The sequence below is a fragment of the Giraffa tippelskirchi genome, chromosome 1 (genome assembly GCF_054371585.1).
Source record: "Giraffa tippelskirchi isolate mGirTip1 chromosome 1, T2T-mGirTip1v1.2.pri, whole genome shotgun sequence".
Taxonomy (NCBI): domain Eukaryota; kingdom Metazoa; phylum Chordata; class Mammalia; order Artiodactyla; family Giraffidae; genus Giraffa; species Giraffa tippelskirchi.
The window spans coordinates 194,713,813-194,740,657 of NC_137275.1; the positions used below are offsets into that span (position 1 = coordinate 194,713,813).

Consider the following 26,845-nt stretch of genomic DNA (forward strand, 5'->3'; position numbering starts at 1 on the left):
GGATCCGATCTTTGAACTCATAGGTCATCTTTTAGTACACAGTACAACAGAAATCCTAGATTCATGCTAGGAGTTTCAATGAGTGTTCTAAAGATTTTCAGAGAACAGAGAAGAAAGCTGCATATCAAATTACAGGAGAAGGAAGTAAAGAAATTGAAACCCTGATACATTGCTGGTGGGGATATAAAATATGGAAAATATTTTGGCAGTTCCTCAAAACGTTCACCATAAAGCTACTGTGCGTGCATGCTTGAGTGAGTGAGTGAGTAAAGTCGCTCAGTCGTGACCGACTCTTTGCGACCCCATGGATGGTAACCTACCAGGCTCCTCCATCCATGGGATTTTCCAGGCAAGAATACTGGAGCGGGTTGCCATTTCCTTCTCCAGAAGATCTTCCCGACCCAGGGATCAAACCCAGGTCTCCTGCATTGTGGGCAGACGCTTTACCCTCTGAGCCACCAGGGAAGTCCTGCGTGCATGCTTAGTCTCTCAGTAATGTCCAGCTCTTTGCAACCCCAGGGACTGTAGCCTGCCAGGCTCCTCTGTCCATGGGGATTCTCTAGGCAAGAATACTGAAGTGGGTTGCCATGACCCAGCAATTCCACCCAAGAGAAATGAAAACATATGTCCACACAAAAACTTGTACATGAATGCTCATAGCCACATTATTCATAATGGCCAAAATTTTAAATAACCCAAATATCAATGAATTGAATTGATCAACAAAAATGTGACATATCCATACAATAGAATTTTGTCTATAAAAAGGAATAAAGTAATGATGCATGCTATAATGTGAATCAACTTTTAAAATGTTACACTAAATGAAAGAAGCTGGTCCCAAAACATCACATATTATATGATCTCATTTATATGAAGTATCCACAATAGGTAAATCTATATAGTAAATTGATTATTGCCTAGGGCTGGAAGTGGGGAGAATGGGGAGTGACTGCTAACTGAAATGATAAAAATATCCTAAAATTAGATTGTACTGATGGTTTTACAGCTTTTTGAATATGTTAAAGCCTATTGGATTGTATACTTTAAATGTGTGAATTTTATATATATGAATTATAGCTCAACAAAACCATGAAGAATTATAGGAGAATATATGTTTTTCCAACTTCAGGCCCAGCCTCAGTTATCAGCAATGATGATGACTCTGCCAGCCCACTCCATCACATCTCCAATGGGAGTAACACCCCGTCGTCTTCAGAGGGCGGCCCTGATGCTGTCATTATTGGAATGACCAAGATTCCTGTCATTGAAAATCCCCAGTACTTTGGCATTACCAACAGTCAGCTCAAGCCAGACACATGTAAGTACAGCTGTTTATACATACTGGCCCATTTGCTTCATAGCTGTATCTAGCAGCATGTTTATCAGAGTCTCTGACAAGGATGATTGAGGGGAGGGTGAAGTGAAATGTCTTAAGGATTCTTGAGGCTTTGAGCCCATGGAATAGATCATTTAGTTTCTTGATTATGGCATTCTTAGGGTGTGTCTCCTGCTGGGATTGGAACTGTGGGTAGAACTGACTTCTCTTGGGATCCATTTTCCAAAACCATTTGTCAACATGAACTTGGAATCAAGGCATGCTTATCTTGAAAAAGATAGAGACAGAAACCAGAAGTGTTATTAGAATGCACATACATCAGTTACAGAAGATAAGCAATTGGTGGGATTCAAATTTGGTTTATTGAATGTCTTTAAAATAATACACCAATGGTTGTCAGGAATGGTCTGTGTTGCACACAGGTGGTATCAATTTAAGTAGTCTGTTTTGTTTTGTTTTTTTCTTCAGTCTTAGTTTTTGTCATGAGACTTACTATGATATCACAATAACAAAGGGACTTCACAACAGGTGTGCCTACACTGAATTATGTTTCTCAGAACCAGATGAACCCATTAGCCTCTATTGGGGAGCTTAAATCTTTCTTGGAGACTTTTATCTTATTTTCTGAGCCACTGCTCAAATATAAAGAATAGAACAAAGCCTGAAGGACAACAAGAAATAAAACCACAGTGAACAAACAGGCTTATGTCATTGGAACTATAGGCCTTCCCTTAAACATGAATAAGGGACTCTGAGGGTCAGACTGTCAGGTGGCTAAGGTCCCCTGGGTTCCCTGGCACTGACAAGTGGGTATCTTTTTGTCTGTTTGCGTGTTCTTACTCCATCTTACATACTCTTCTCCTGCTCTTACCTGTCTCAGGTAAGGTAGGACTATTTCAATGTTAGATTTTGGAGACTGACTTTCCACTGAGAACTCTCATGGATAAGGGGATTTAGCAGTGAGTATTTTTTAAATATAAACAAACATCTGTAATTTCCTCCTATTCATTCAAATTAACCTGAGGTATGTTTAATAATGGATTTGAATTAGAATTTAATCACTAGGAAGAACAGTATTACAATCTTGTAATATGTGAGACCCCACCACAGATTTCAGTTGAATTTGTAATATGACAAGATAAATAGAATAGCATATATGAAGAATACTGAGCTCCTTGGAATAAAAGGTATTATTTGAAATCAAGATATTATTAATTCTAATATTATAATTATGGTGTAAACAAGATGTGTGGAGGCCTTGCTTACAATGTGCATTCTTTGTTGAGACAAGCATCCCCCAACAGTTCTTGAAATGCCCTGCATGCATAACAGTGAAATAATAAAGCAATGCAAGACACTGTAATGAGAGAATCTGTCATCATTTTGATTGTCATCACTAGGAACAGAGTATTTTGACCCCCCCGTCACCACTACCAGTACCAGGCTGTATGATATACTTCAGTTAACCAGAGGCTACATTATAATTGAGGTTGACTAAAATTAAACTATACTCAAAAATTTACTTTTGTCAATGGAAAAAAGTTAAAGCTGAATAATCAAGTAGGTAGCATTAGTCCAACAAGTCCAATAAGAGAAAATGAACCAAAGATCAAGGAAACAAACAAACATACGCTATAGCATCAAACAGGCTAGATGGCTTCTGAGTCTGTGGTTTTTTCTAAATGTGCTTTCTTTCCTTCAAAATTGCACAAGAAAATTTCTAAAGGTTATTTCCTCAGTCTAGCATCCATGAAGGTTTTTACAAAGGTTTTTGATTAGACATTTTGGTAATTTTAATGGAGTTTTGGTTTTATGGCTCAGCCACTCTATGCCACTCTCATTTGGAAGGAATTGTAAGAGAGTTGAGGAGACTGGCAGCTTCCCTTCAGCTTCTGTCCTCTCCCAGAGGGCTCTAGACCATTGGTTTTTCATTATAAACTCTAGTCCTTCACTCAGCCATCCTGACTGGTTCAGTGTTCTCAATCATTTAGCATCTTATACTAGCAGAAATTTTCTTTCTTTCAAGCATCAAGCCATATGCTCTTTCACGATTTTAAGAACACTTAAAATAACACATCTTCCATAAATCCTTTTTCAAAGAAATGGGATTGAAGAAGCAATTTACTTCTCTTCTCTCTTTACCTTTTCTTAAATGTCATTCTTTACCCCATAATTTTTTCCTTTATCCTCAATGTGTCTGTTGCCTTTTGTGAAGCCCTGGGTGTTACCATGCTGGTATATGTTTCTGTAGTCTTGATTAAAATCAGGTTAGATTGTAAGCTCCTAGAGAGCAGAAACTATACCCACTGAACTACTTCATTATAGCATGGGACACTATTTGCCTCTGATGTGGGCCAGATGTTGACCAGATATGGCTATATATTACTGAAATATTAATTACTAACAGACTTGTAACAAGTATAAATGACCTTTTACATTGAACCTTTTTTATTGGGTCTATTCTTATTAAACTTACCTACATAGATTTTTAAATGTTGGATGAATGTTTTACGTATTAACCAGTTTAAGTAGATTTAGATAGAATTTTAGCAGAAATAAGCCTTTAACAAAGAATCTTTTCTTTGAAGATCCTAATTGTAGTCATTCAGAAATTAAAATATTCAAAATGCATAGATCTGACATACAGAAGGAGAGGGATTTGTTGCTATAGGCCCATGAAATTCTGGTAGATTAGCTTTCAGTTAACTTATTCCCTTCAAATATTTTCACTGCTAACCTTTAAAGAAAGGCTCTTCCAAGAAGTCGGATAGGTTACATCTGAAAAACAAATTTAAGAAGCTCTCAGAAAAAGTGTGGAACTCTCCTCATGTGCTTAAAGCAAAATATCACATGAAACATACAGTCTCTGATGGACCCATCAGAGGCTTGGGTCACAAACCAGCACATTTACTTCTCTTTCCTAAAGCTTCCTGCTATTCAAAGATGTTGGCTTTAGAATACACGTATGATCTTACAAACAGTGATCCCATCATTTTCACTGAATTGTAAGAATCTAATGTAGAAAGTGAAGTTCAATTCATCACATAGTTATTGACTACCCACAATATTCCTACAATATTAAGAATTGGAAATTGGGTGATAATGATGGCTTGTCCCTTGCCCACAGGGAGTCTCCTTGGGGAGGCTGGTGTTGAAAGACATTGTGTAATTACAAAACAGAAGGTTAGGATAGCTTAGAGCAAGCATCCTAAATCCCAGTGACTTATAGGGTCAATATGAGAAACAGGCTGGATCAGAAAGATGACATAGTGTGGTGAAGATCATGATGGAACATGGGCCTGGTATTACCAGATATTCCGAATTTTCCAGAAAGAGAAAGCATTTTTTTTTTAATGTGATTTCTCCAAGATTTAAAACAATGAGTGGAACCAACAAAATACATCAGCACAAATCATATTTGGTCCACAATACACCAACTGTTTATGACTTTAAAGATCAATGGATACAAACAGTTGATTTTACAGACAGTGCTCAGAAGTAGCTTGTCCAAAGTGACACAGCCTCCCTGCTTGTGTAACTTTGTTCTAAAAGCAAAACAAGTGAACCAAAAATCATGATTAAACCATATTTCTTTAAATGTTGTGTAAGATTATTTGAGTGGAGGATGATGCTAAATTATATCCCCTGAAGTACTTTTTCACTCTCAGGAGCTATGAGAGGTTTTCAAAGTCTAGAGGTGGTTTGCAGGATTTTAGAACAATCTGAACAAGGCTGAATTGCTCCCGAGCACTTTCCAATAGCAAGTCTGTCTACTTTATTGCAGGGCCCAGAGGTTCCCCCAAGACCGCCTGATAATAATTTGGTATTTGGAGGCTCCTGTGTCACTGCAGGAACTAAAGGAGGCTAAATCCATGCCTGATGGAGGAGAAGAGTTCTATGGTTATCTGCAAATTCTGGCCAGACAACATCTTGACGTCACTCCTTAGCTTCCAAAACCTAGCCAAGCAAGAAGTTACCTTCCCAAGAGAAAGCAGTGTGCTCTAATGACTAAAGCCCTCAGAGTGCTATGCCACTTTAACTATAGACCCATCTCCTCGATCAATCAGGATGGCAAGATGGAGCTGAGGAGCTCAGCGACATCAAGGCTGCAGTTGGTCTTTAATTCAACTAGTCTGTGTAGACGTGTCTGAAAACCATGTCATCTGACCACACGGGGTTGTTTCCTAGTAGGATTGACCAACTTGGCTCAAGGGCAGCTGTGCTACTGTCCTCTGCTTGTCTGCTAAGAACATTTTTGACAGGGTACAATGGAAACACACCTTCTGAACTGGAAAAAAAAAAGAAAGAAAGAAAACCCACTCTAACCAACAAAACCCCTGAATCATCAATCTTGGGTTCTTTTGAAGAGTGGGAATGCGTTATAGCTTCCCCTGCAGGAAAAGCAAATGCCATAGACTTGTTGTCATCTCTCAAATTGTGTCTTTCCTAGAGCAGCCTTATAAATTAGCTAGAATCCTAGGTGGAGGGTCTACATTAAATGAGAATTGTCTCTAAATATGTACTGTATGTGTTTGTTCTTACAGCGCATGCCCTCTATGTGTATCTAGGGCTAGTAACTAACTCTCTGTGGAAGATGCAGATAAGAAATTCTGACTTTTTCCCATTTTGATTTCATTTCCAATGAAATGGACATTGATTGATTTCCTGCAGAGTGTGCCATGCTCCTCTAAGTATTATAGTTTGCGTGTGTGTATTTGTTTGTGTGTTTTCCCACTGGTTACATGCTTATTAGGCAACTATGTAGATAAGCACAGATTCATAGACCAGCAAAGACTAAGGAAATAAATCATAATAAAGGGAGGGAGTGTTTTAACAGCAGTTGAAAAGATCATGCAGGGCACCCCTCTTGCTCCTCTTAGCTGCTATACCTACACTGTCATTGTGTTACCAGCCAGGGGAGGTAATGGAAGTGGTATTTTTCACAGAACTGTGGAGGTTTTGAACATATCTGTAACATTACTTTGAGTACACCTAAGCAAAAGTTCTGAAGTATATCCAAGACCCCAGGAGCTCATCAGATCAAGGGTTGAGAGTTATTGGAGGTTATCTTCAAACTTCAGTGCAATCTGTGCCCATGGTCTGTTTTGATGGTCCATTTGATAGGGTTTAAAAACAGGCAGAAACAATTGCTTTAGCACTTTATGTCCTTTGCCTACTAATTTTGTCTTTCAAAAGTACGTTTGCTTCTAAGTATTTAATTGGCCAAAAGATAGCTGCTTTGGGAACTGTTTATATCCCTTTGAAGGCTATGGCCTGCACATTAAAAATAACCTAGGTCTATTTTGCCCAGCATGAGTGTTAAGGACGAGAGAGTTATTTTAGGATCCTTAGAAATTGCTTTGTTTATGGCACAGTGGGCTGACAACCCATCTCATGGGGGTCTTCATGGCACACTGCTCATAGACTCTGTATAGTCCCAATCCAGTTCTGTCTCTTGGTGCCATAGTTTCCCATCGCTAGCTATAACAGCTTAATACTATATTCTCCTTTCAACTCCAGAGGAGATGGTAAGAAGCTATCAAATAATGTTTAAAAAAAGCAACTTGAGTTTCCTTGTAGAAAGGAAGTAAATACATGCTGCATAATTATATGTACAATGTAAGACATGTTAAAAACTCCTCTGAGAAGAAAATTCAAGCACATTTATGACTATGTAAAATAAGAGACTTCATTCTATTAACATTTGATCCCTGGGTGATATGACTTGTTATCAAAAAAGAAATATCACCCAATTATAGGATACCTAGACCTCTTAGAGAAAACACTCCATCTTACATTTAATGGCTAAAAAAGGAAAAAACAATTATGGATTTAGGTCACAGAGACACTCACAGTGATGTTCTGATTTTACTTCCACATCATTGGCCAATCAAGAGGAAATTATGCACCCCCTCACACACCAGACAGTTCAGTTCAATTTCACCAAATCATCACTGATGTGCTAGAAGCATCCCAGCAAATGCAGGATCCTACAGTGTTTGTTCTGGATATTTTCCAAAGCCCAGCCCAACTGGAGAGGGATACCAGCAGGATGAATCTAATCAAATGCACCACCATTTTGGTTTCCGGTTGGTCACTCTCACATATGCCAGCAGACTGGGGACTAGAACCAGCTCAGCAAACACATATGCAGAGGAGCCTCTTATGTTGCTAGGGAGCTCCTGTAACCCAGATGCTTTGAACACTGAGTGCTCCCTGTGGTTAAGTAGAGATGACAGAAGGGGAGTTTTTCTTGGATGTGATGCTCGCTCATAGCTCAATCCTTCATGGCAGCTAATGTAACAGAGTGCAGGCTTTCTCTTTGTGAAGTGCAGATTTTCTCTGTCTTAGCTAATTCTGCCAGCTAGAGAGGGTAAGCCACCATGGTTGGGCTTCTTCTCAGATTGGTCATCATGCCAGCTCTCCTTATGAGGTACAGCCAAGCTGCCCTTCACTGTGTTGTAGTTTCTTTGTTTGCTCTTTATCTTGGTAATTGGTGAATGTGTGCATGCTAAGTCACTTCAATCATGTTAGACTCTTTGAGACCCTATGAACTGTAGCCCACCAGGCTCCTCTGTCCATGGGATTCTCCAGGCAAGAATACTTCAGTGGGTTGCCATGCCCTCTTCCAGGGGATCTTCCCAACCCAGGGGTGGAACTCGTGTCTCTTTCATCTCCTACGTTGGCAGGCAGATTTTTTTTTACCACTCGTGCCTCCTGGGAAGCCCCTTGATAGTGGATATTTCTCTTGAAGTATGTAAGATGAATTTGCTCCACACCATGGACAGGAAAGAATTGGAGAGAGATCTACTTCTCATTTCAACCTGATAGCCAACCACAAAAGGTAATCTCCCTCTTCAGGCTTAGCCTCTAGGAGTAAAGCAGCCTCCTGAGATGGAGACAGCAGCCCAAAGTGTTTACGGTGCTCGCTGTCTGAGCCTGCTTCCTTTGGGTGAGAGGATGCTGTGTATTTCTGAATGCCTGAGCTCCCTTGGGGAGGTAAAAATTAGAAGGTAGTATTTGTGGTCCAAAGGAGAAGGACATGTCAGTATTATAGTAACTGTACCCCCCCTCCAACCAGGGTTGTGGAGGTTCTTTTAAAATAGGACAGTCTTGGTCAAATCATAATGGATTGATCTCCCTAGTTGGCATAGCTCTGGTGATTGATTTCTGCTAGTAAGACAGAATTAAGTCTTCATTCACCAAAATGCCTTCAGAGTCCCTAAAATGCAATTCTTCAAAAATAAATAATATAGGTAGGAAATTTGGAAAACGTAAGAAACAAAGATGGAATAAAAACTTACCTATAATTCTAACAGAGATAACTACTGATAATATCATTTGGATATCAAACTTTGTTATCTTGTGACTGTCCTTTTAACCTCCTGTGGTATAAAGTCTAACTACTTGCACCCTGGCCTTTATTTGTACTGGGCTTTGTTCATATCTCTATAGTAATGGGTTGTCTTGGGTGAATTGTGTTGGAAAGTCCGTAGGAAGCTCGCTGGGTGTATTATTGCTGGTGTCAGATCTTATATTTGCTTGGTTATATATAGGAGTATCACCTGATATGAAGAGCTCACTCACTGGAAAAGACCCTGATGCTGGGAAAGACTGAGGGCAGGAGGTGAAGGGGGCAGCAGAGGATGAGATGATTAGATAGTATCACTAACTCAGTAGACATGGATTTGAGCAAAATCCAGGAGATAGTGGAGGAGATAGGAGACCGGCCTGCTGCAGTCCACAGGGTCACAAAGAGTTGGACATGATTTAGTGACTGAACAACAACATAGGAGTTAAGACAGAGGTGGGCTGGGCTGACCTTGGCAGGTCAGGTTTCAAGTGACCCGTAATCCAGAGGAGCTCAGCTTTTACAGGGTGAGTGTCACAGAGGAGACAAACCTTGTGTTGTAGGCTGAGAGGACTCAGGGAGCAAAAGGCTCCCTCATTTGCCAAGGAAGCCTGAGTGCCTCAGTTTAGGATCAGCTCTCTGCATGACTCCAGAGGTAGCTGACTGCTCAATTGGAGCAGATATTCACTTTCTGCCTCCTAGTTCTTCACCCTGACAGGCTATCTCCTTTCAGAGAGCCAGGAGTCCTGGATCTGAAAGGGTGAGGCTGGTTACATCTGATTTGCTTTCCACTATGCAGAGATGCCTTTTCTTCTGCCCTGGATTCCTGGGCTGTGCAAGGACCTCTGATAAATTGGAGTCTCCCCTTAGACATCCTGCCTTACCTAAATTTGATGCAGTCAGTGGCCCAGTAATCTCTTCATGAGATTTCCTCATGAGTCTTCTCATGAAAGGCTTCCTCTTCTAATGTCTCAGCATCAAGGCCTAAGCTGGGGTTCTGGACAGAGGACCTCTATCAACAGTATGACATACTGGAGTATTTCAGAGTTGGTATTTTGCAGAGTCCTATTAAAGTTGATAGGTTCTAAAAGTAATTCCAGAATACATCGATTCTTATGATATGTAAGAAGTTAGATTTGTTCAGTTTTGAACCAAAGTGGGTGGGGAACCAAAGGGGAATTCTAGAAAGAAAACAATAATCTAATGTCTAGTTTCTCTATTATTTTCATCAGTTCCTGTACATGCTATGAATATGGGTAGACATCAACATTCTTTTTACCCTGTTGCTATTATTTAGCATATTTATTTAACCATGCCATTGACCTTCTGGGTGCATTAAAGTGGAACGCAAGTGATTATTAGATAATGATGGCATTTAGACTAAGTGCCATATTCCCAATGTTCCAATAAGTGGTTGATACAGGGGGGACAGGATACAATCCCACACTGTCTAATTATATTAAAAGAGCTGGTCTCCATGTTATGGAATGCCTTCATTACAGGAGATTACATAATATCTCTGCACCACTGAGTGGCCACCCGACATGTTTTCCTGAAAGAAGGATGGATTTTCAGATTCATTTATGCTCTCATGACCAGTACTCATCTCCACCCTTGTTCCTGAAAAGAGTTTGCTTTTACAAGTGGGTTGGCCTTCAGTCTGTTGCTAATGAATAGAGAGAAACTGTTACCCAGGGACAAATTCCTACTTTCTATTAATAGAGTACCCAGCCAGCTGGACTAACTGGCCTCACATTGTCTCTCTCCTGGCTTTACTTCCTCTGGCCCATAAATATAAATTCCTTTGTTCATATCATTCTATCATCCTCCCTCATTTTCTCTATGTATGAAGGTTCAGGAACCGTGATGCTAATGAAGACATTTCATCCTTATTCCTAGTTCAATTAATGCCAATACCCGATATCCAGAGAAGCATTTGTGCTTCTGTTTCGCTTCTTAACCCTTATTTAGAGAGGGCCATTTTCTTCTTTCCCAAGTGTTGTCATTTTTAGGATATTTTTCTCTCTCTTAAGAACCTTTATTTTGGCTAAATTTTCTTTGTGTACATATAAGGTTTTAGTTTGCCTTGAGCCCTACATAGACCTTTATCAGCATTGGCCTCTGAAGAGGAAAACTAGGAAGATTTTGGTGACGAGGAGCTCTGCCTTAGATTCCTGAACTCCTGAACTTTGAGGAAGTTGATGGCCAAGTAGCAGAGGGAATAACCGTATCACTGACTTCCTGAACCATGTGTCTTCTCTGAGTTTGTGTATACTCTCTGTTGTTTCCTGCACGTTGAATCCCAAGTTTTAAATTAAAGTGAATCTTAGCCAGATTGGGGTCTGATTGCTGACATGTGAGTATGGTCCTTGGTGCTGACATCCCAGGGGGCCCTCTTTTGTTCTCTTAGAAGAGCTCTGTGTTATTGAGGGCCAAGCTAGGGAGGGGTTGTAGGTTTGGGGATGAATCCATGTGGTCCTCATACTTATGCCCACTTTTGGAAAGAGGGGCCTTGTGTGAATTCATATTGATGACGTTCCCCAAGGAGACACTTCAGCTAAGGGGCACCCAGTCTGAGTGTTAATGTGGTCCTGTCTCGAAGGTCTTCCCGCTTCCCCACAACAAGCAATGAGCCTCTTACTGCTCCTCTGATGCTGCACCAGGATCTGCAGAGGTGGGATAGGGAGGGGACTCTGCTGATGGCTACGTGTTGCTTAACTTTATTTCCCTCTCATATGTTTGAAGAGAGTGGGCCTGAAACATGATCTGCATTCTTTTACTATGTTCAGAATCTCCAGGGCTTGTCCCGCATATGTATGAATGATAACTGAGCTTGGAAATCTTTACTATAGAGGCTCATTGATGGAAATGAAATCTGTTGTATTGGAATTTGTGATGTAGTTAATGATTCAGAGCCAAACTCTTATGCCAATAAAGACAAGAGTGTCAGATTTGTGGTGTCCGTTGCCTACTTTTTATCACCAACTAATAATTATTCTTACATAAACTTGAGAATTCAGTTCAGTGTTGGGATTCCTAAAAGCACTACCAACAACATCCTAGAAGTTGTCTCCATTGACTCCCATTTAGCTCCCACGCAGCTCCTCTGGGCTTTCAAACAGCCCCCACTGCACCTGGCAGAGCCAGCATTAGGGTAATATGTGTGAGGCCCTCAATTAAAGTGCAGAATTTAAAGGAGCACCAAACAATATCAGCCATCAAGATAAATCACATTTGAATGCAATATTTTAAAAAATAATTAATGAAAAACCTATGAAGAAAATTTCAAAATTTTTAATAGACAGACTTCAGAAAGCAGGGATTGGGGTGAGTGCTACAAATTCAAGGTCAAATCCTGGCTTTAAAATTTTCATATTTTTTCCTTCACAACTGTCTTTTTAATGTTTAGTTTTTAAAAACATGGCATTAAAACATTAATTGTAATGCTTTAATATTTTAGTATATTTTATACTAACTATGAATGGAATATAATCTTTAAAAATTGTGAATCACTATATTGTACATGTAAAACTTATATGATACTGTACATCAACTCAATGAAAAAGTGATAATAAATAATGGAGAATAAAAAACATTATTCATGTTAATGACTGAATCTGGGGTATTCCCTTAAATTTTTTGCACAAGGCAAGAATCTCACTCTGCTCACTTTAACTCAGCCCTAGACTCAGACTCCTGGCCAGGATCTTGTGTAAACCTCTGGTCTTTGCAAAATGCCATTTTGTGTACATTAGCTGCTGGGCTGATTAGCTTTCAGGCTTCTCTTCTCTCCTGCATTCCTGACCTAATTGTTCTCCCTCCCCACATCTCATCTGCCCCTGGAGATGCATTCCTCTGAATCAGCCAGCTTCAGCATCCCCAGCACTAACCATCCAGTGCTGTCTGCTGAAATATCTGCACAGACAGGTACTCTCATCTTCTGATGGACTTTTTTTCATATGTGACTCTCCAGAGTGAGGAAATGAACAAGACTGCCAAAAAGAGAGAGGGAGAGAGAAAAGAAACAAAGAAAGGGAAGGAGAAAGAAAGAAAAGACAGAATGAGAAAGATTCTTTAAAAAAGGCAGAAAGGAGAGGAGGGTCAGGAGATCTTAGCAAAATGGAGAATTAATCTAAAAAATATTGGTTAAAATTTTAAAATAAAAGTGAAATTTAGATAATAGATATTGCTTCATTTTCCCACATTTGGAATTTTAGTATGAGATTTGATAAATTCAAGATATACCTTTTGAGATTTTAAATACTCCATTTTCACTCAGCCTATTCCTTAACGCCATGAGCCCCTTTTATAATGTGTGCATTTTTTATTATCTTAAGCAACCAATATCGAATGCCTTTTATGTGCTAGGCCTTAGGAGTTGCATTTTCACATAAAAAACAAATGAATCCCTGTCAGCGCCACAGGATAGATATTATTGCTCTGTTTAATAGATGAGAAAACTGAGGCTCAGAGAGGCTAGGAGGGGAAATAATGAACCCAAATTACAGTCCTAATGTGGGAGAGTTTGTTCAGTCCCCAGTTGGCCTCCTTTAAGTCTGGGGCTCTTTCCAGCTGAGGGCTCCTGCTGACCTTTTCCAAAAATAATGGAGAGCAGTTTTCAAACTCTGCAAGAGGAATTGTACTGTTGGTGTTGTACCTTTCATGTGAGCTGATCAAGGTAAGCTGAGTGTATTGACCTTCGAACACACAGGCAGGGAAGTGCCAGATGGCAGGAAGTGAGCTTATTGTTAGAGGAGAAAGGAGCCAGTGGTAGACTGATCCCAGGCCCGGTCTCTAATGTAAGGTTAGCAGAGCCCACTGGGGCAGCAGGTAGGTCTTCTTGATGGAGTCATTACCAGAAATACTAAATAATCATGAATAATAAATAAATAATAATAAACCCTTACTTTTATTTTTTGCTAGTTAAAAATCATGTCAAATCCTACTTCCCCCACCCTGTCCATGCACGCATGCATGCTAAGTTGCTTCAGTCGTGTCCAGCTCTGCGACCCCATGGACTGTAGCCCACCAGGCTCCTCTGTCCACAGGATTTTCCAGGCAAGAATACTGGAGTGGGTTGCCATGTCCTTCTCCAGGGAATCTTCCTGACCCAGGGATTGAACCCGCATCTTTTGCATCTCCTGCATTGGCAGAGGGTTCTTTGCCACTAGCACCACCTGGGAAGCCTTCCCCTAGCCCAGCCCACTGTAAAAAGTTTGCCTTTTTTTGTCTTATTTCAGAAAAATCCTAGGAAAAGAATCATATGTCATAGACCAAGAGGACACAGGCTAATATTGCCTTCTCAATGACCATTCTACAGACAGCCAATTTCAGTGCCAGCCATGTGTGAACATTCTGTAGGGCAGACGAGTCACATTTCTGGTTCACCCTCTATGACTCTTTTTTTTTTTTTTCATTTTCCATGCAAAGATCCATGTTTCCAAATTGCCTATTCGAAAGGGATCAAGATTCTTGTAGATATTTAGCCTTTAAGGAGTCTTTTTAAAAACCATGAATCACTTTGATGAATGGCATTTTTTCCATGAGAAGAGCATTCATCAGGACATTCAATAAGGTCAGGGGACATCAAGGAGCTGTTATTTTAAGGCATCTACTTTATCACAGGTGTATCTGCTCCCACAGACTTGTGTGTATGACCTCATATTTGTCTCCTATTAGGTAGAATAATACATGTTCCCCCAAAACATCACATAGCAACTCTTCACTGTGCATGACGACTGCAGGTGAATGAGAATGGTGAGGTGAGCCAAAATGAATAAATTCTTTCTGACCCACTGTTTACTTTCCTAATTGTCTTAAAAAAAACTTAGAAGAAAATAACATAGCATTGTAAAGCAATTATACTGCAATTAAAAATGAATATATTAAAAAAAAACTTAGAAAAGATCAGAGTTTGGGGTATGAATTATTCAATTGCCATTCAGAAACCATCATAACAAATAATGATGCAATCAAACTATTGTTTGTTGGAGATTTCTAGGTCTCCTGAACTTCCATGCATATGTCAGCACAAACCTTTGAATCTTGGGCAGCCCTTTAGTGTTTATGGAAGTATAGCCCAAGAGCGGCTTGGAGAGACTAAAGAAGACGAGACTTCAGAGAAGCAGAGTTGAAATATTTCCAAAGAGAATTTGATGAGTCTTTTGCTTACCCTGGAATAAGCATTGTGTGTATTTTACGTGTATCTCCCATTTGCCAATATGGAAAAGTTTCCTAGTGAAATGAAATTAAACAAATCTCTGACTAATAATACTATCTGGAATCTTTAACAAAGAAAACTCTAGGGTGGGATGGTGTAGGGAGGTGCTGAGGATGCAAGTTCAGATTAGGTTCAGCATGTATAATCATATATTGGATGATTAATGTGTATACTCAGGAAGTCATGTCTCACCCAGGAACTGAGTGGCAGTAGTCACTGAGTGATACTTCAAATTGGAGATGGAATGACTTAACGACAGTTTTGTAAGTTTTCAACCACAGGCTGTTCAGTGGACACACAAGTGCTTTGGCATCTCCGGCTCCTAAAACAGTGTCCAGGACTTTGCATAATGAGCATGTGGTCAATAACTGAAGGAACACATGAATGCATCTATATAATTGTTGTACTTGTAATCTTACTGTAGTTTTTGGGGAAAAAATACATCTATACTTCACCAGGCATCTGACATGGCTAACAAGTTAAATTCCCCTCTGACTCTGTTAGGAGTAGAAGTTAGGCAACATTTTCATTTGAATTGCTGGATTTGGCTACCCTCTCTGGTCTGCACAGAGCTTTTACAGGTCTCTAAAGATGGAAATAATTTCACTCATGATGGGTTAAAGCAAAGGAACTGTGATTTGGAAGGTATGGTATGGTGGGCACAGGTGTTTAAAAGGCATTTAGGGGATAGTCTTGTCATTCTATGTATAACTTCAGTGTTTCCATGAGAAAATGACTCTAAATAATTAACAAGGAAATGGACTTTTGTAACTAGATTCATTTATGACTTGAGGAGTCCCTACATACTAACAATATACCTGACCCAATGACACAGGGAAATAAATAGTTTTTCACAAACATTTTATAAAGTTACCAAAATTTGAGAATTCCTAAACTCTACTATTTGAAGAGGAAAAGATTTGGTAGTAATTTGGCAAACTTTTTAATACACAAAATAAACCAAATGTCAAAATGCCCAAACAGAGTCAGATTAGATTCAGCACTTCTGATAATCCTATATCAAAACAATTAGAAACTAACATTGCTTCAAAAGTTTACTTAAGAAAGTTTGCTATCTCAGTTAATTTTCTTCAGCAAAAATATGCTACTAGAATGAAAAATGATAAGAATGTTAACTGTGGTATAATAGTATTCATAGTATAAGGAATTATTCAGATATTATTTCATTCCTGTCCACAACTTCTTAAGTTTCTTTTGGAATTTCATCTTATGTGATTTGATCTGTACAAAATAATGTGAGAAGAGATAATAGGATTTAAGGAGAGAAATGATTGAATCACCATGTCCCAATAAAAAGTGTTCAAATTGGATTTCACTACATAATGAATTCTGCTTCAACTTACTTTGACATAAATAAGATTGGGTAAGGGAAACCAGAAGTAAATCAAATAAATTAATACAACTATCAGAGCTGCTTCAATTTTGTCCCCCCAGACAGTGTCTGCTTATTTGTGTAATAAAGCCTGCTCTTATAAATTAAAACCCAGGCATGCCACTTGGTTGAAAGAAAAATTTAAGGAAAAGTTAGTACATTTTTGGGGCCTGATTAGGGTGCCTTCTGGTTTCATCAATATCAATAGTCTCTTTGAAAAGTGAAACCTGAAACCCAGAAGAAGAGGTTCAGCTTTCAAATAGAATTTAAAATTAAAAAAAACAAGATTGGAGATACAGACATGCATGCAATATTGATGATTAGCTGTTCATATTTTCTTAATTATACACATTTACTGAATCTGAGGCAATTTTTTCATTTCGTCTAGACAGAGACCATGTCTCCTTCAGCATAATATATCGTGGTATTTGTGAGTCTTGTGCAAAATTGAATTTGCATCTCTGCCGCCACTCACAGGGAGTTCATTATCTTACAGTAAAACCACTGGGAAAAATACAATTTCCAGTGCTTAATAAAACTGTGGTCTTTTCATAATGCTTATGGTGCTTGAGCAATTTGTTAGGCACAATTGATCACAGACACTTAACACTGATTACATGGTGGATAGTGCCAGGAAGGGTGATTTTAAACATTTTCTTTATTTATTATATTTCAGTGCAAATAGGGTATTTTGCAACGACACTATTATTTGTATTTCTCAGAATTGAAGTGTCTTCTCAAAACGTTAAACATAAAAACTAATGCCACAAAGCTAAACATGCAGTGTATAAAATACATCCTGGATGTGGTTGAGAGGTAAGGAAACTAATGGGAAAAGCCTCTTCTCTTGCTTCCTAGTTTAGCCAAAGAGAGTGGAAAGAAATAGGTCATTGGCTAGCCTGAGATGTGCCCCTGGACTAACTAGTACTTTGTAACTCTCTGAGGTACAGATGATTACTGTCTCCCATTCAAGGTACTCAATTCAGAAATTTGTGACTCGTTGATCAAAAATTACTAAGCCTTTAAAATATGACCTCACTAATTGAAAACTGAAAGGCCAGAAGCCTGTATTCTGATAATCCCTTAAAAATGAGATTCAAGCGACAAATTACTGAAAAGGAACCGAGTTCTAAATAGTGAGATCAGGCCCTCAAAACATGATCTCCAGCTATTACACAGCTTTGTGAAGTATGGCTATCACATATGCACAATCTCAGTACCCCTAGATATTTATTATTAAAGATGCAATATAAATGTGAACCACATCTGGTGTTCTTTGTGCTGTAATAAATTGAGTACGTGAAATGAACTTGTAGTAGAAGTTATTTATTTATTTGCTTTTAATAATCTAGAGAAGCACTATGTCATGCACTTATGAAAGCCCTAAGCTGAAAACATAAACAAGAGTCAGCTTGGGCAGCTTTAGAAGATAGAGGCATCAGGAGGACCTATTTCCTATGAGGTTTTGTAAACCCAGTGTTCAAAATAGTTTTCCAACAGCAATTCTGAAGATGCTCTGCTTCTTTACATTGTCTCTACCAATAGATTATTTAGCCAGAAAGATCACATCTTCAAAGAACTCAGAATACACTGCACATGGGAAATGGATTTTCATTCTTTAGCTCAACACCGTATGTTTTTGTAGATCTTTGTGACTACTATGAAGAATTTGGTGTGGACTCATTTAATGCAGTTCCCAAAGAACTTTACTTAGAGAGAAAGTTAAGGTTATACTTTATAAGGTTGAAGTTGCATCCCCATATTTTCTTTTTTTTAAGCTTTTCTATATTTTTTATTTTCTAAAAAAAGTTTTACTGAAGTGTAGTTGATTTACAATGTTGTGTTAATTTCTTCACAGCAAAGTGACTCAGTTACATATATATATATATATATATATATATATATATTCTTTTTCATATTCTTTTCTATTATGGTTTGTCACAGGATATTGAATTTAGTTCTCTGTGCTATACAGTACGACCTTGTTGTTTATTCATCCTATATATAATAGTTTGCTTCTGCTAATCCCAAACTTCTATTCCTTCCCTACCCTAGTTTGGACTTAGGGGATCCATGGGATCTTAGTTTGGACTGTGAATGGGAAGTTGCTTCCCAAGCTTGTGGAGCTGGGAAAATATCCCACATTTAATGGTTTGGAGAAATGGAATTGCTACCTGAAAACTATCTAGGCTTGGCGTTCAAGTTCAGCCATAGTTATTATCACTCAAACCTCATGTTTTTGTCATCCTTGGAGCCCTCACTCCAACTTTGTGCTCAGGCTAACTTTGCCTCAGTAACATGTGCACATTACGTCCATTTTGTCACCATGCAGAGGTATCTGAGGCTGGTCACTGGAATCTGGAGGCTGAATGCTTTTCCCTGAGTGTGTTGACTGAGAAGATTCCATTCTGTCTTTCATCTCACCATCTCCCATGACCTTTATCTCAACACCTTCTCCTTGACCTGACCCTTCACCAGCTTGAAACCTGGAAGTTCTCGCTTCCAGGTTTTGCTTAACTGGCATTTTCTGGGCCACCGAGTATTTTTCACTGGGTAATATAAAAAGGAGACAGAGTGAGCCAGGAAGCAGATGTCTCTTGGGTGGTGTGAGTCTTTGAGAGTTGGAATTTGAAATCTCTGTCTGAAAGGAACAGTGAATGGGTGTAATTAGTTAGGCTGATGAAGGAGTAAAACCTGGTAAGCAATTTTTCTTGACTGGCTTAATGAAAAGCATTAGCTATCAGTTTCTGCCTAAACTTGCTGAGGGTAAAACGTATGTATGTGGGGTTTGAACAAAAGATTAAGATTCTGCGTGGGTTTGGACGCTGTTCCTGAGAATAAATTTTGCTTGGGTGGAAGGTATGTGGTTTCCCTGTATCCAAGGGGGGAAAAAAATCAATGACTTGTGTCATTTCTTCACACATTTTATTTTAGGAAAATGGATTGTATTTCAGGAAATGGAAGAGGTTCTTGCAAAGGCCAAAACTGGTATTTTGTAACCAAATGTGTGTGTTGCTTTTTTCTTCTCATCCCCTTATGCCGGGTGCTTTCCCTAAATGAGCTTTCAAGGCAAAGGAATTTTTAAGGATTAACTTGAGCTTATCTCCTATCATCCTGCATCCTCCCCTGGTGGTACGAATCTGTCCAACAGCTGCCAAAGACCTAGAGACCTATTCATCATCAAGTGACTAGCAGGAAATTAAGTGCCCCCCTTGAGGAGCTGTTTTCCTGCTGTCAAAGGAATTAAAAAATGATACTCCAGCATCTCTAATGACAGCTGGTAAAGGCTTGGAGTCAGATTATTTGAGGTTCAGGAAGAAAATGATTTGATATCCGAAAACAAAAATGGCAGCCTCCCTGCATCTTGACTGTAGGCTATTCTGAGCATTCTTTCCATGGCTAGACCAAATATATCAGTGATGTAAAAGCCGGAGTCCTGGGTGTGGCCCAGATGCTGTTTCTCTTTCTGGCTGGTGCTAGTTACTGCCTCTTAGGACGTTAGGTAACCATCTCCAGCAAGATGGCAGTGTCCATTCTTAGCTTTCCTTTGTTATCTAGATTTCAGCTTTCTGGCTTGGACCCCAGTAGAAAAATCTCTTACATTGGGATTAGACAAAAGGACTGAGTTTACACTTTTTTTTCCTTAAGGGAAAGATTATTTATTAGTGTTACTGGAGGCTGCAAATTATTTTCTTGATATAATGGGGGACAAGAAGGACCCATGATCTTATTTTGTGTCCTGTTTGCTTAAGATTCCAATTAATTTTACAAGAAGTGACAAAACCCATTTTTTAAGGTACATGGCTTCTTGACAAACCACAGAGTAGAACAGAAAACAAAATAAATTCTGCCTCATTAATTTCCAAGTAGTTAACAAGGCAAACTAAAGTCAGCCAGGGCAAAGAAAGAAGAAGAAAATGTTATTCTTGGGTTTAGATGTTAGAGAGGAACTTAACCAGTTCTGGAAAGGGGTGAGGAAAGGAAATTTTTTGAGACTTACCATGAACTGTTTCCATGTACATTATCTCAGATAACGTTCACATTCAGGCAGTTTCTTATGGATAAGAAGAATGAGACTTGGAGAGTTTAAGTAAGACTTGAGGTCTCAGTAGAAAGTGGCAGAGAAAAGATGAAAACCCAGCTTCTCCCACCTCAGAGCTCCTGAAGACTTCTGCCTCCACCAGTCATCACCAAGCACCTGGGCACTGACCCTAGGGAAATTCCTAAGGGGTGGGGCTTTATCCTTAGAGTGCCACGCACTGTGAAATTGACCTGACCCCAGACGTCCAACCATAACAGTAGAAGATTGAGTCTATTATCAGGACAAATCATGGGTTACAAAATCTGCTTTGGTTGAAATCCTTGCAAAGCTCAGCCTTTATCCTTTAGTTAATTGCCTCATGGATGAACTTTCTTCATTTGTAATCACTGCAAGTAATAACTTTTTAAAAATGCATCTTTTAAAAAATTTTTCCCTTCATGTCATTCTAAAATATCCTCAATGCTTTTAACAGAACCCCTCAAATTTTTGTATTTTGAATTTCTACATAACTTTAAAATATCATTGGGGCATAGTCTAAAGGTGTCACTTTTTCAGCCATTGCCAGGAGGAAACAACTGTCCTTACAACACCATCCTTATTCCTAGTATGGAGACAGTGGCATCAGGCAGATTGAGGCTTTAATCCTGGCCCCACACAGTTGCTCTTGTGTGACTTTGGGCACGTCACATAACCATGATAAGCTTCAGTTACCACTCTGTAAAATGGTATTAACTACACAATAAAAAACACTCATGGCTACTGCCTTGGGGTATTTATTAAGAGCCAGCTGCTATTCTAAGTACTTTGTCAACATCATCGCAGTATGCACAAAATGTAGATAATAATACCCACCTGCTCTGGTTCACCAAATCACCTTCACTGATTTGCAGTGCATATAATGCATGGCTCATTGTGGTCAATAGATGTTCTCCTGTGTCTCCCGTTCTTTTCTTCCTCAACTTGAGTCACTTCAGGTCCCCAATGCTCAGGCTCCGAGCATGTGCTCTGCGTAGGATCCAAGGGTGTGACTGATCGGTGCTAATGACTATGACCCCTACTGTCCTCATGTGACAGATCCTGACCTGGGCCAGGGCTTCTTTATGTTAATTCAGAGGTGTAATCTGGCTAGGAGGTGTTAAGGGTCTTGCTGTGAAGGGGCCATTTGATGCACTGGTGGAGTGAGAGTCCCTTTCTTAGTCGTAGCTTTAGGTTCTTTATCCTGGATTTAATAGACATAGACCAGACTTTCCTGATCTTTTCTCCCGGTCTAGGATTAGTTGCAACTGGCCATATGGCTAGAGGCTCTTAGTTAGAAGAGCAGTAATTTGAGGGAGGAATAATAAGAGAACTAGGAGAGAGTGCCTAATATAAATGAGGTTCCTACCTTCATAATGTCTTGAAATGATCCCACTAGCAATCACCTTGGTATGAACAGGCAGGATTAAAAAATGCTTATCTCTGATTATTTACCAAAGGCATTGGACATTAGGCTCCTCTTGATCATATAATACCTAGGAAATACACCTGAATCTAGGGGATCACTTTCTTGTGAATTGCATTTTAAGGAAATGCTTCTTGATCATCTTCACTGAACTACCCTCACTGGTAGATAGAGGTCTCAGGGGATAATTCTAAGTAAGATGCCTTTTTCAATTCTAACATTTCATTGAAATCACAGATCTTACTTTTAAACATAAGCTTTGGTTATCTAATTCTGAGTAACAAACTGCCCCCAAATTTATCAGCTTAAAACAAGAACAATGGATTAATTCTCAGTTCTGTGGGCTGACCAGGAGGTTTTCTACTTCATAGAGTGTTGGCTTGGACTTAAAGAAGGTCCAAAATGGTCTGTTTCACACAGCAGCAAGTTGTGTGATAGCTGGCTGGGAATTTAGCTAGGATTATCAGTCAAGACACTCAGTTTCCCTCCACGTGGACTTCTGCACAAGGATGCTTGTGCTTTCTCACAGCATGAAACACTCAAGGTAGTCAAACTTTTTTTTTTAAAAAAAGCACAGTGTTGAAAGCTGAAAGGCCTTAAGTGTTAAGGTCTAGAACCAGCAGAGTCTTGCTTTCACTGCACTCTATTGGTTAAATCGGATCCTAGAGCTGGTCTGGATTCAAAGCCAGGAGCTCACACAAGAACACGACAATAAGGAGTCAGAGTGTATTGAGGCCATTGCAGTCTACTGCAATATGGGAATTCTGCATACTGTCCCAGAATATATGTGTCATATTTTAGTGTAAAAATATATTCCCTGGATAGTCAAGTAAAATGAACTCTTATGGGAGTTATGGTAATATTTACTCTGATTTTACTTAACCTTGACACACTACCATGGGCATGCCACTTAGGAAAGTGAGTTCCAGGTTGTTCTTCTTTTCTCAGCTGTCTGTCTGGTTGGGTCTTGGTACTTAGTAGGAGGGCTAATCTGGGAGGAAAGTGGGATACATCTAGGAGACACTAGATGGTTGGTTCATGTATTTATCTCACTTATCTAGGACTGAATCCCAAAGCAAATACCAGTCATTTTTATTGATTTTCCTATTTTTGTTCTCATTCTTTAGCCCTTAGAAGTGAGATTTATAAATTAGAATTTATAGAAATTTAAAAAGGACCCTGTTTTGTTAAGGTGTCCAGGGATGTAACTTAACTTGTTTGGCTCAGCCAATATAGTCTGCTTAAAAAAAAAAGAAAAAATTCTTTACAGCATGTATCACACCAAAAGAATTTTTTTAAAGAGGTGAACTTAGGTCAATATGATAGTAAGATGGATATTAGGCAGGAGAGCTGAAGGGTAAGGTTTTAGTAGCCCAGTCTGATTCATTTCCCTGATGGTGGGGGTGTTTTCCATCACAAGCAGTAACAAGGATACTTTGAAATAGCACAGCAGCCAGAAAACAAATCATGTATCTAAATGTATCTGCCCTTATTTCAGGTCAAAGTCTGCAAATTATCCAAAGGACATTTTTCTTGTTTAAGTTATCTAAGCTCTGCTGCCAAGCAGAATTGTATATTACAGTCCTGCAGAGCTGAGAGCGAGCGAGGCCCCAAGCAACAGAATCCATGCAATGTACAGGAAGAGCTGTGTGCACCACCATTGTCTGCGATAGCCCTGCCTCTCATGTCTTGGCCTTCTTTCTGAGTGAGAGACTCCCTTGCCATATCCCCCAAATCACCAACTCTGAAACTTGACTTCTAAAGAGTAGAATTGGATTTCTTCCTTCCATTACCTGTATTTTATTAATAAAAAGTTTCAAGAATGGTTCAGTGAGCATCCATAAACCCATCTGGATTCTCCAATGAAGACCTCTTTATCATCTATCCATGCATTTTTAGAAGCATTTCAAAGTAAGCTGCAGACAACAGGACACCTCAACCCTAAACACATCAACAAACAAAAGTTCGAGTTCAATATTTATTTATGGTCTGTCTCTCTTTTTCTCTCCCTGCCTCTCTTCCTTCTTTCCTCCCTCTCTCCTTTCCTTTATTCCTTCCGTCCATCTGTTCTTTCTTCACTTTTTCTCTCTTTCTCCTTCTTTCTTTCTCTCCTAATTTCTTTGAGATGAAACTTGTATGTAATGAATTACCCTAGTCCTAAATGTCCTATTCAATGAGCTTTGACAAATGTCTACTCCTGTGTAACCAAACCCCCATCAAGACCCAGAGCATTACTATCACCCCATAAAGTTTCCTCCTGTGTCTTGCCAGTCAGTCCCCTCCACCCCCTCATCAGAAACAATCATTGTTCTGAGTTTTTAAGGCTTAGATTCATTTTGCCTATTCTAGAGCCTTTTATTAATGAAACTATACAGCATGTCTTCTGGATGAGAAGTGGGCTTCTTTATCTAATACTTAAAAGAAAAAATCTTAAATTGTGAAAGTGTAATTCTTTGTGCTATGAGAGCTATGGCTCCGTTTGCTGCCTCATGGAGAAGCAGGGATTCTTGCTCCAGGAGTCATCCTTGGCTGTTCAGCAATTTGCGGGCAGTCGACCCTGTGTGCTGATTTTGGCCCCTTCAAGCCTGCAGCAGCAGCAGCAGCAGCAGCTTCTTGATGACAAAGCAGATGAGGACGTGCAGGTGGGCACATGGCAGCCATCAGAGGGCTGAGGATGCACACACAGACCACATGAACACCAAGCCTGGCTGTGTTCATTAGGGGTCTGCCTTTGTGTCTATGAATCAGACCTGTATTATTGGCTTTATTCTGATTGATCCGTGAGATGGAGGAGGAAAGAGTTTGCTTCAAAGCATGCAGAGCAATCCCCTGAGAGAAAGATGTGTATCTCCTTAGCAGGGTGAAGGTTCTTGGCTAACCCGGCAAGAGGCTGCCGGCTCTGCCTCCAGTGTAGGGAAAGGGGCTGCATGGGGAGCTGATGTTATCTTTGAGGCTTTTCCAAACCCACAGGACTCTTTCGATGACAAGAAACAGGTCCCTCTACTTTCCAAGATAAATGAGGTACATACAGTAACAAAGAAAGGGCAACCCAGATGAAGTTCACCCCAGGAGGCCTCTCCTACCAAGTGCTGCAAGGAGATATGGTTAGGCTGTGAAGTCCAGAGGGCCAGGCTGTGCAGCAAGTAGGTTCCCAAGTGAGAATGTTCATTGTTATTCGGATAAATGAAAAGCCTTACAGGTGCCTGGAAATCATATGCACTAGTCAGACCCCATACTCAGAGAAGTTTTAATAGATTGCACTGTGCACCCACATTACTCTCAGAAAGCTGCTGCTCCAGTGCCTTGAACACATGCCCACGGTGAGCTGGTTCTCTTTGTTTTGCATCTCACATGCTTAATTTAATGGGGCACAGTTTGTATAACCAGACCAGTAGCAATCACGCTTATCTCTAGTAACAGATGATTTTATTTGGCTTTGTACTTTAATGGGTCATTGGTTGCTGAACTAAGGCAAAGTGGAGCAATTTTAAGGGGATTATTGCAGTTTAGTCATCCTAACTTTCTGTTCTATCTCATTACATGGATCAGTCAGCAAATAACAGGGAGATTCCCTGTCTACCCCCACCTCCACTGAAATACCCTATCTGAACTTCAGCATGCCTTGCTTAAGGCTGGCTGAGAGCAAGAAGCTTCCTTGAGTTTTCCAGTCTGGAAATATGGTGTTCATGTAAAATTAATCACCCAAGCAACCGTTCCTCTCCAAAAAATCTTACCATGAAGCCTAATCTACAAATACCTGGAAACATGAGTGATGACAGACATCAAATTAATAAAGTGCTATATGCATCTCAAAACAACAGATACAATCAATCATCTATAATATTGTCTATGATGACTTCAAAAAAACCATACAAGATTGGGACACAATTCATAAACCTTTCTTGTAATTAGCTGCAGACAAAGCTTAATAGATAGAAGGAAATTGGACAGACATCAGAGAAGATAATGCATTTGCAACTTGGCATGGCTGCAATAAAACTGCAGGAAAATATACAGATCTATGGGCTTCTCAAGTGACTCAGTGGTAAAGAATCCGCCTGCCAATGCAAGAGACTTGGGTTTGATCCCTGGGTCAGCAAGATCCCCTGAGGAAGAAAATGGCAACTCACTCTAGTATTCTTGCCTGGAGAAGCCCATGGACAGAGGAGCCTGGCCGGCTACAGTCCATGGGGTCACAAAGAGTCGGACAGGACTGAGAGACTAAACCACCAAGAATAATGGGGAAAATATAATGCTTAGATCTTAAGACAACCTGAGGCAACAATGTGCACAACTTACCAAACTCAGGGCAGGGCAGGAAGTGAAGGGTGGGAAGGTGCAGTATATTGGCCGTAAGATAAAAAGAAAGACAAGAGGCTCCAAGGACTTTAAACTCTTTTTTTTAATGTCTTAAATGTTAAGAACATATTCTGCAACTTTCCAGCTCTAATGTTTAAGCAATGATGTTGGTACAGAGACTTCTTCTTTCTCTGAAGCCAGGGGTGTTGCCTGGATGTGAATTTAGCAGTGGAGAGGTTGGGAGTTTCGTAGCACGTCTGATCCACTACCTGTCACATCAGCAGTTTTTGATGAAAGGCTTTTTAAATTGCTTTTCCCTGGAAATGATTCTTCCCAAGCATCTCTCCTTTCCTTCTCCTGCTTGTCGTCCTGTCTTGGCAGCCAGATTATCAAACCCTAGAGGAGGGACGGGGAACTTGTTCCGTGTGTCTCCGGAGCCAGTGGCCAGGTGTTTGTGGCCACCATCAAGAAGCAGGGATCAGAAGGGCAGGATCCATCTGTGGGACTGCCTTGGCTTCTTGGTAAGGTTTATGGCTCTTAAACTAGTGCTTATCGCCTCTTTAAATGTTAAAGAGGGAAGTCCCCATGAACCCCTGATGGCATTCAATTACGGTCTTGGTTATAAAATGTTTCAGATCTTTGGGGAGTGTGAGCCAATCGATAGAGTATCATAGAGAAGGTTCAGAACACTGTGAAGGCTGATCTTTGCTAGGTTTCATTTTGCTCCCTTTTCCCATCTCCCTGCTGGAGAAGCTTGTTT

General features: G+C 39.8%; 1 protein-coding gene across 14 annotated transcripts in view; it reads left to right on the top strand.

Annotated features, from left to right (window-relative positions):
* Positions 1–26,845, top strand: part of NTRK2 (neurotrophic receptor tyrosine kinase 2) — a 386,793-nt gene that overhangs the window by 219,176 nt on the left and 140,772 nt on the right. For 9 of the 14 annotated variants that reach the window (XM_081521581.1, XM_081521570.1, XM_081521594.1 and 6 more), the window contains one exon: positions 1,133–1,321. In XM_081521581.1, coding sequence (XP_081377707.1) covers positions 1,133–1,321 — 189 coding nt within the window. Of the gene's footprint in view, positions 1–1,132; positions 1,322–5,123; positions 5,856–26,845 lie in introns of those variants that run through there. The other 5 variants (XM_081521654.1, XM_081521644.1, XM_081521665.1 and 2 more) reach the window with 1 other exon arrangement.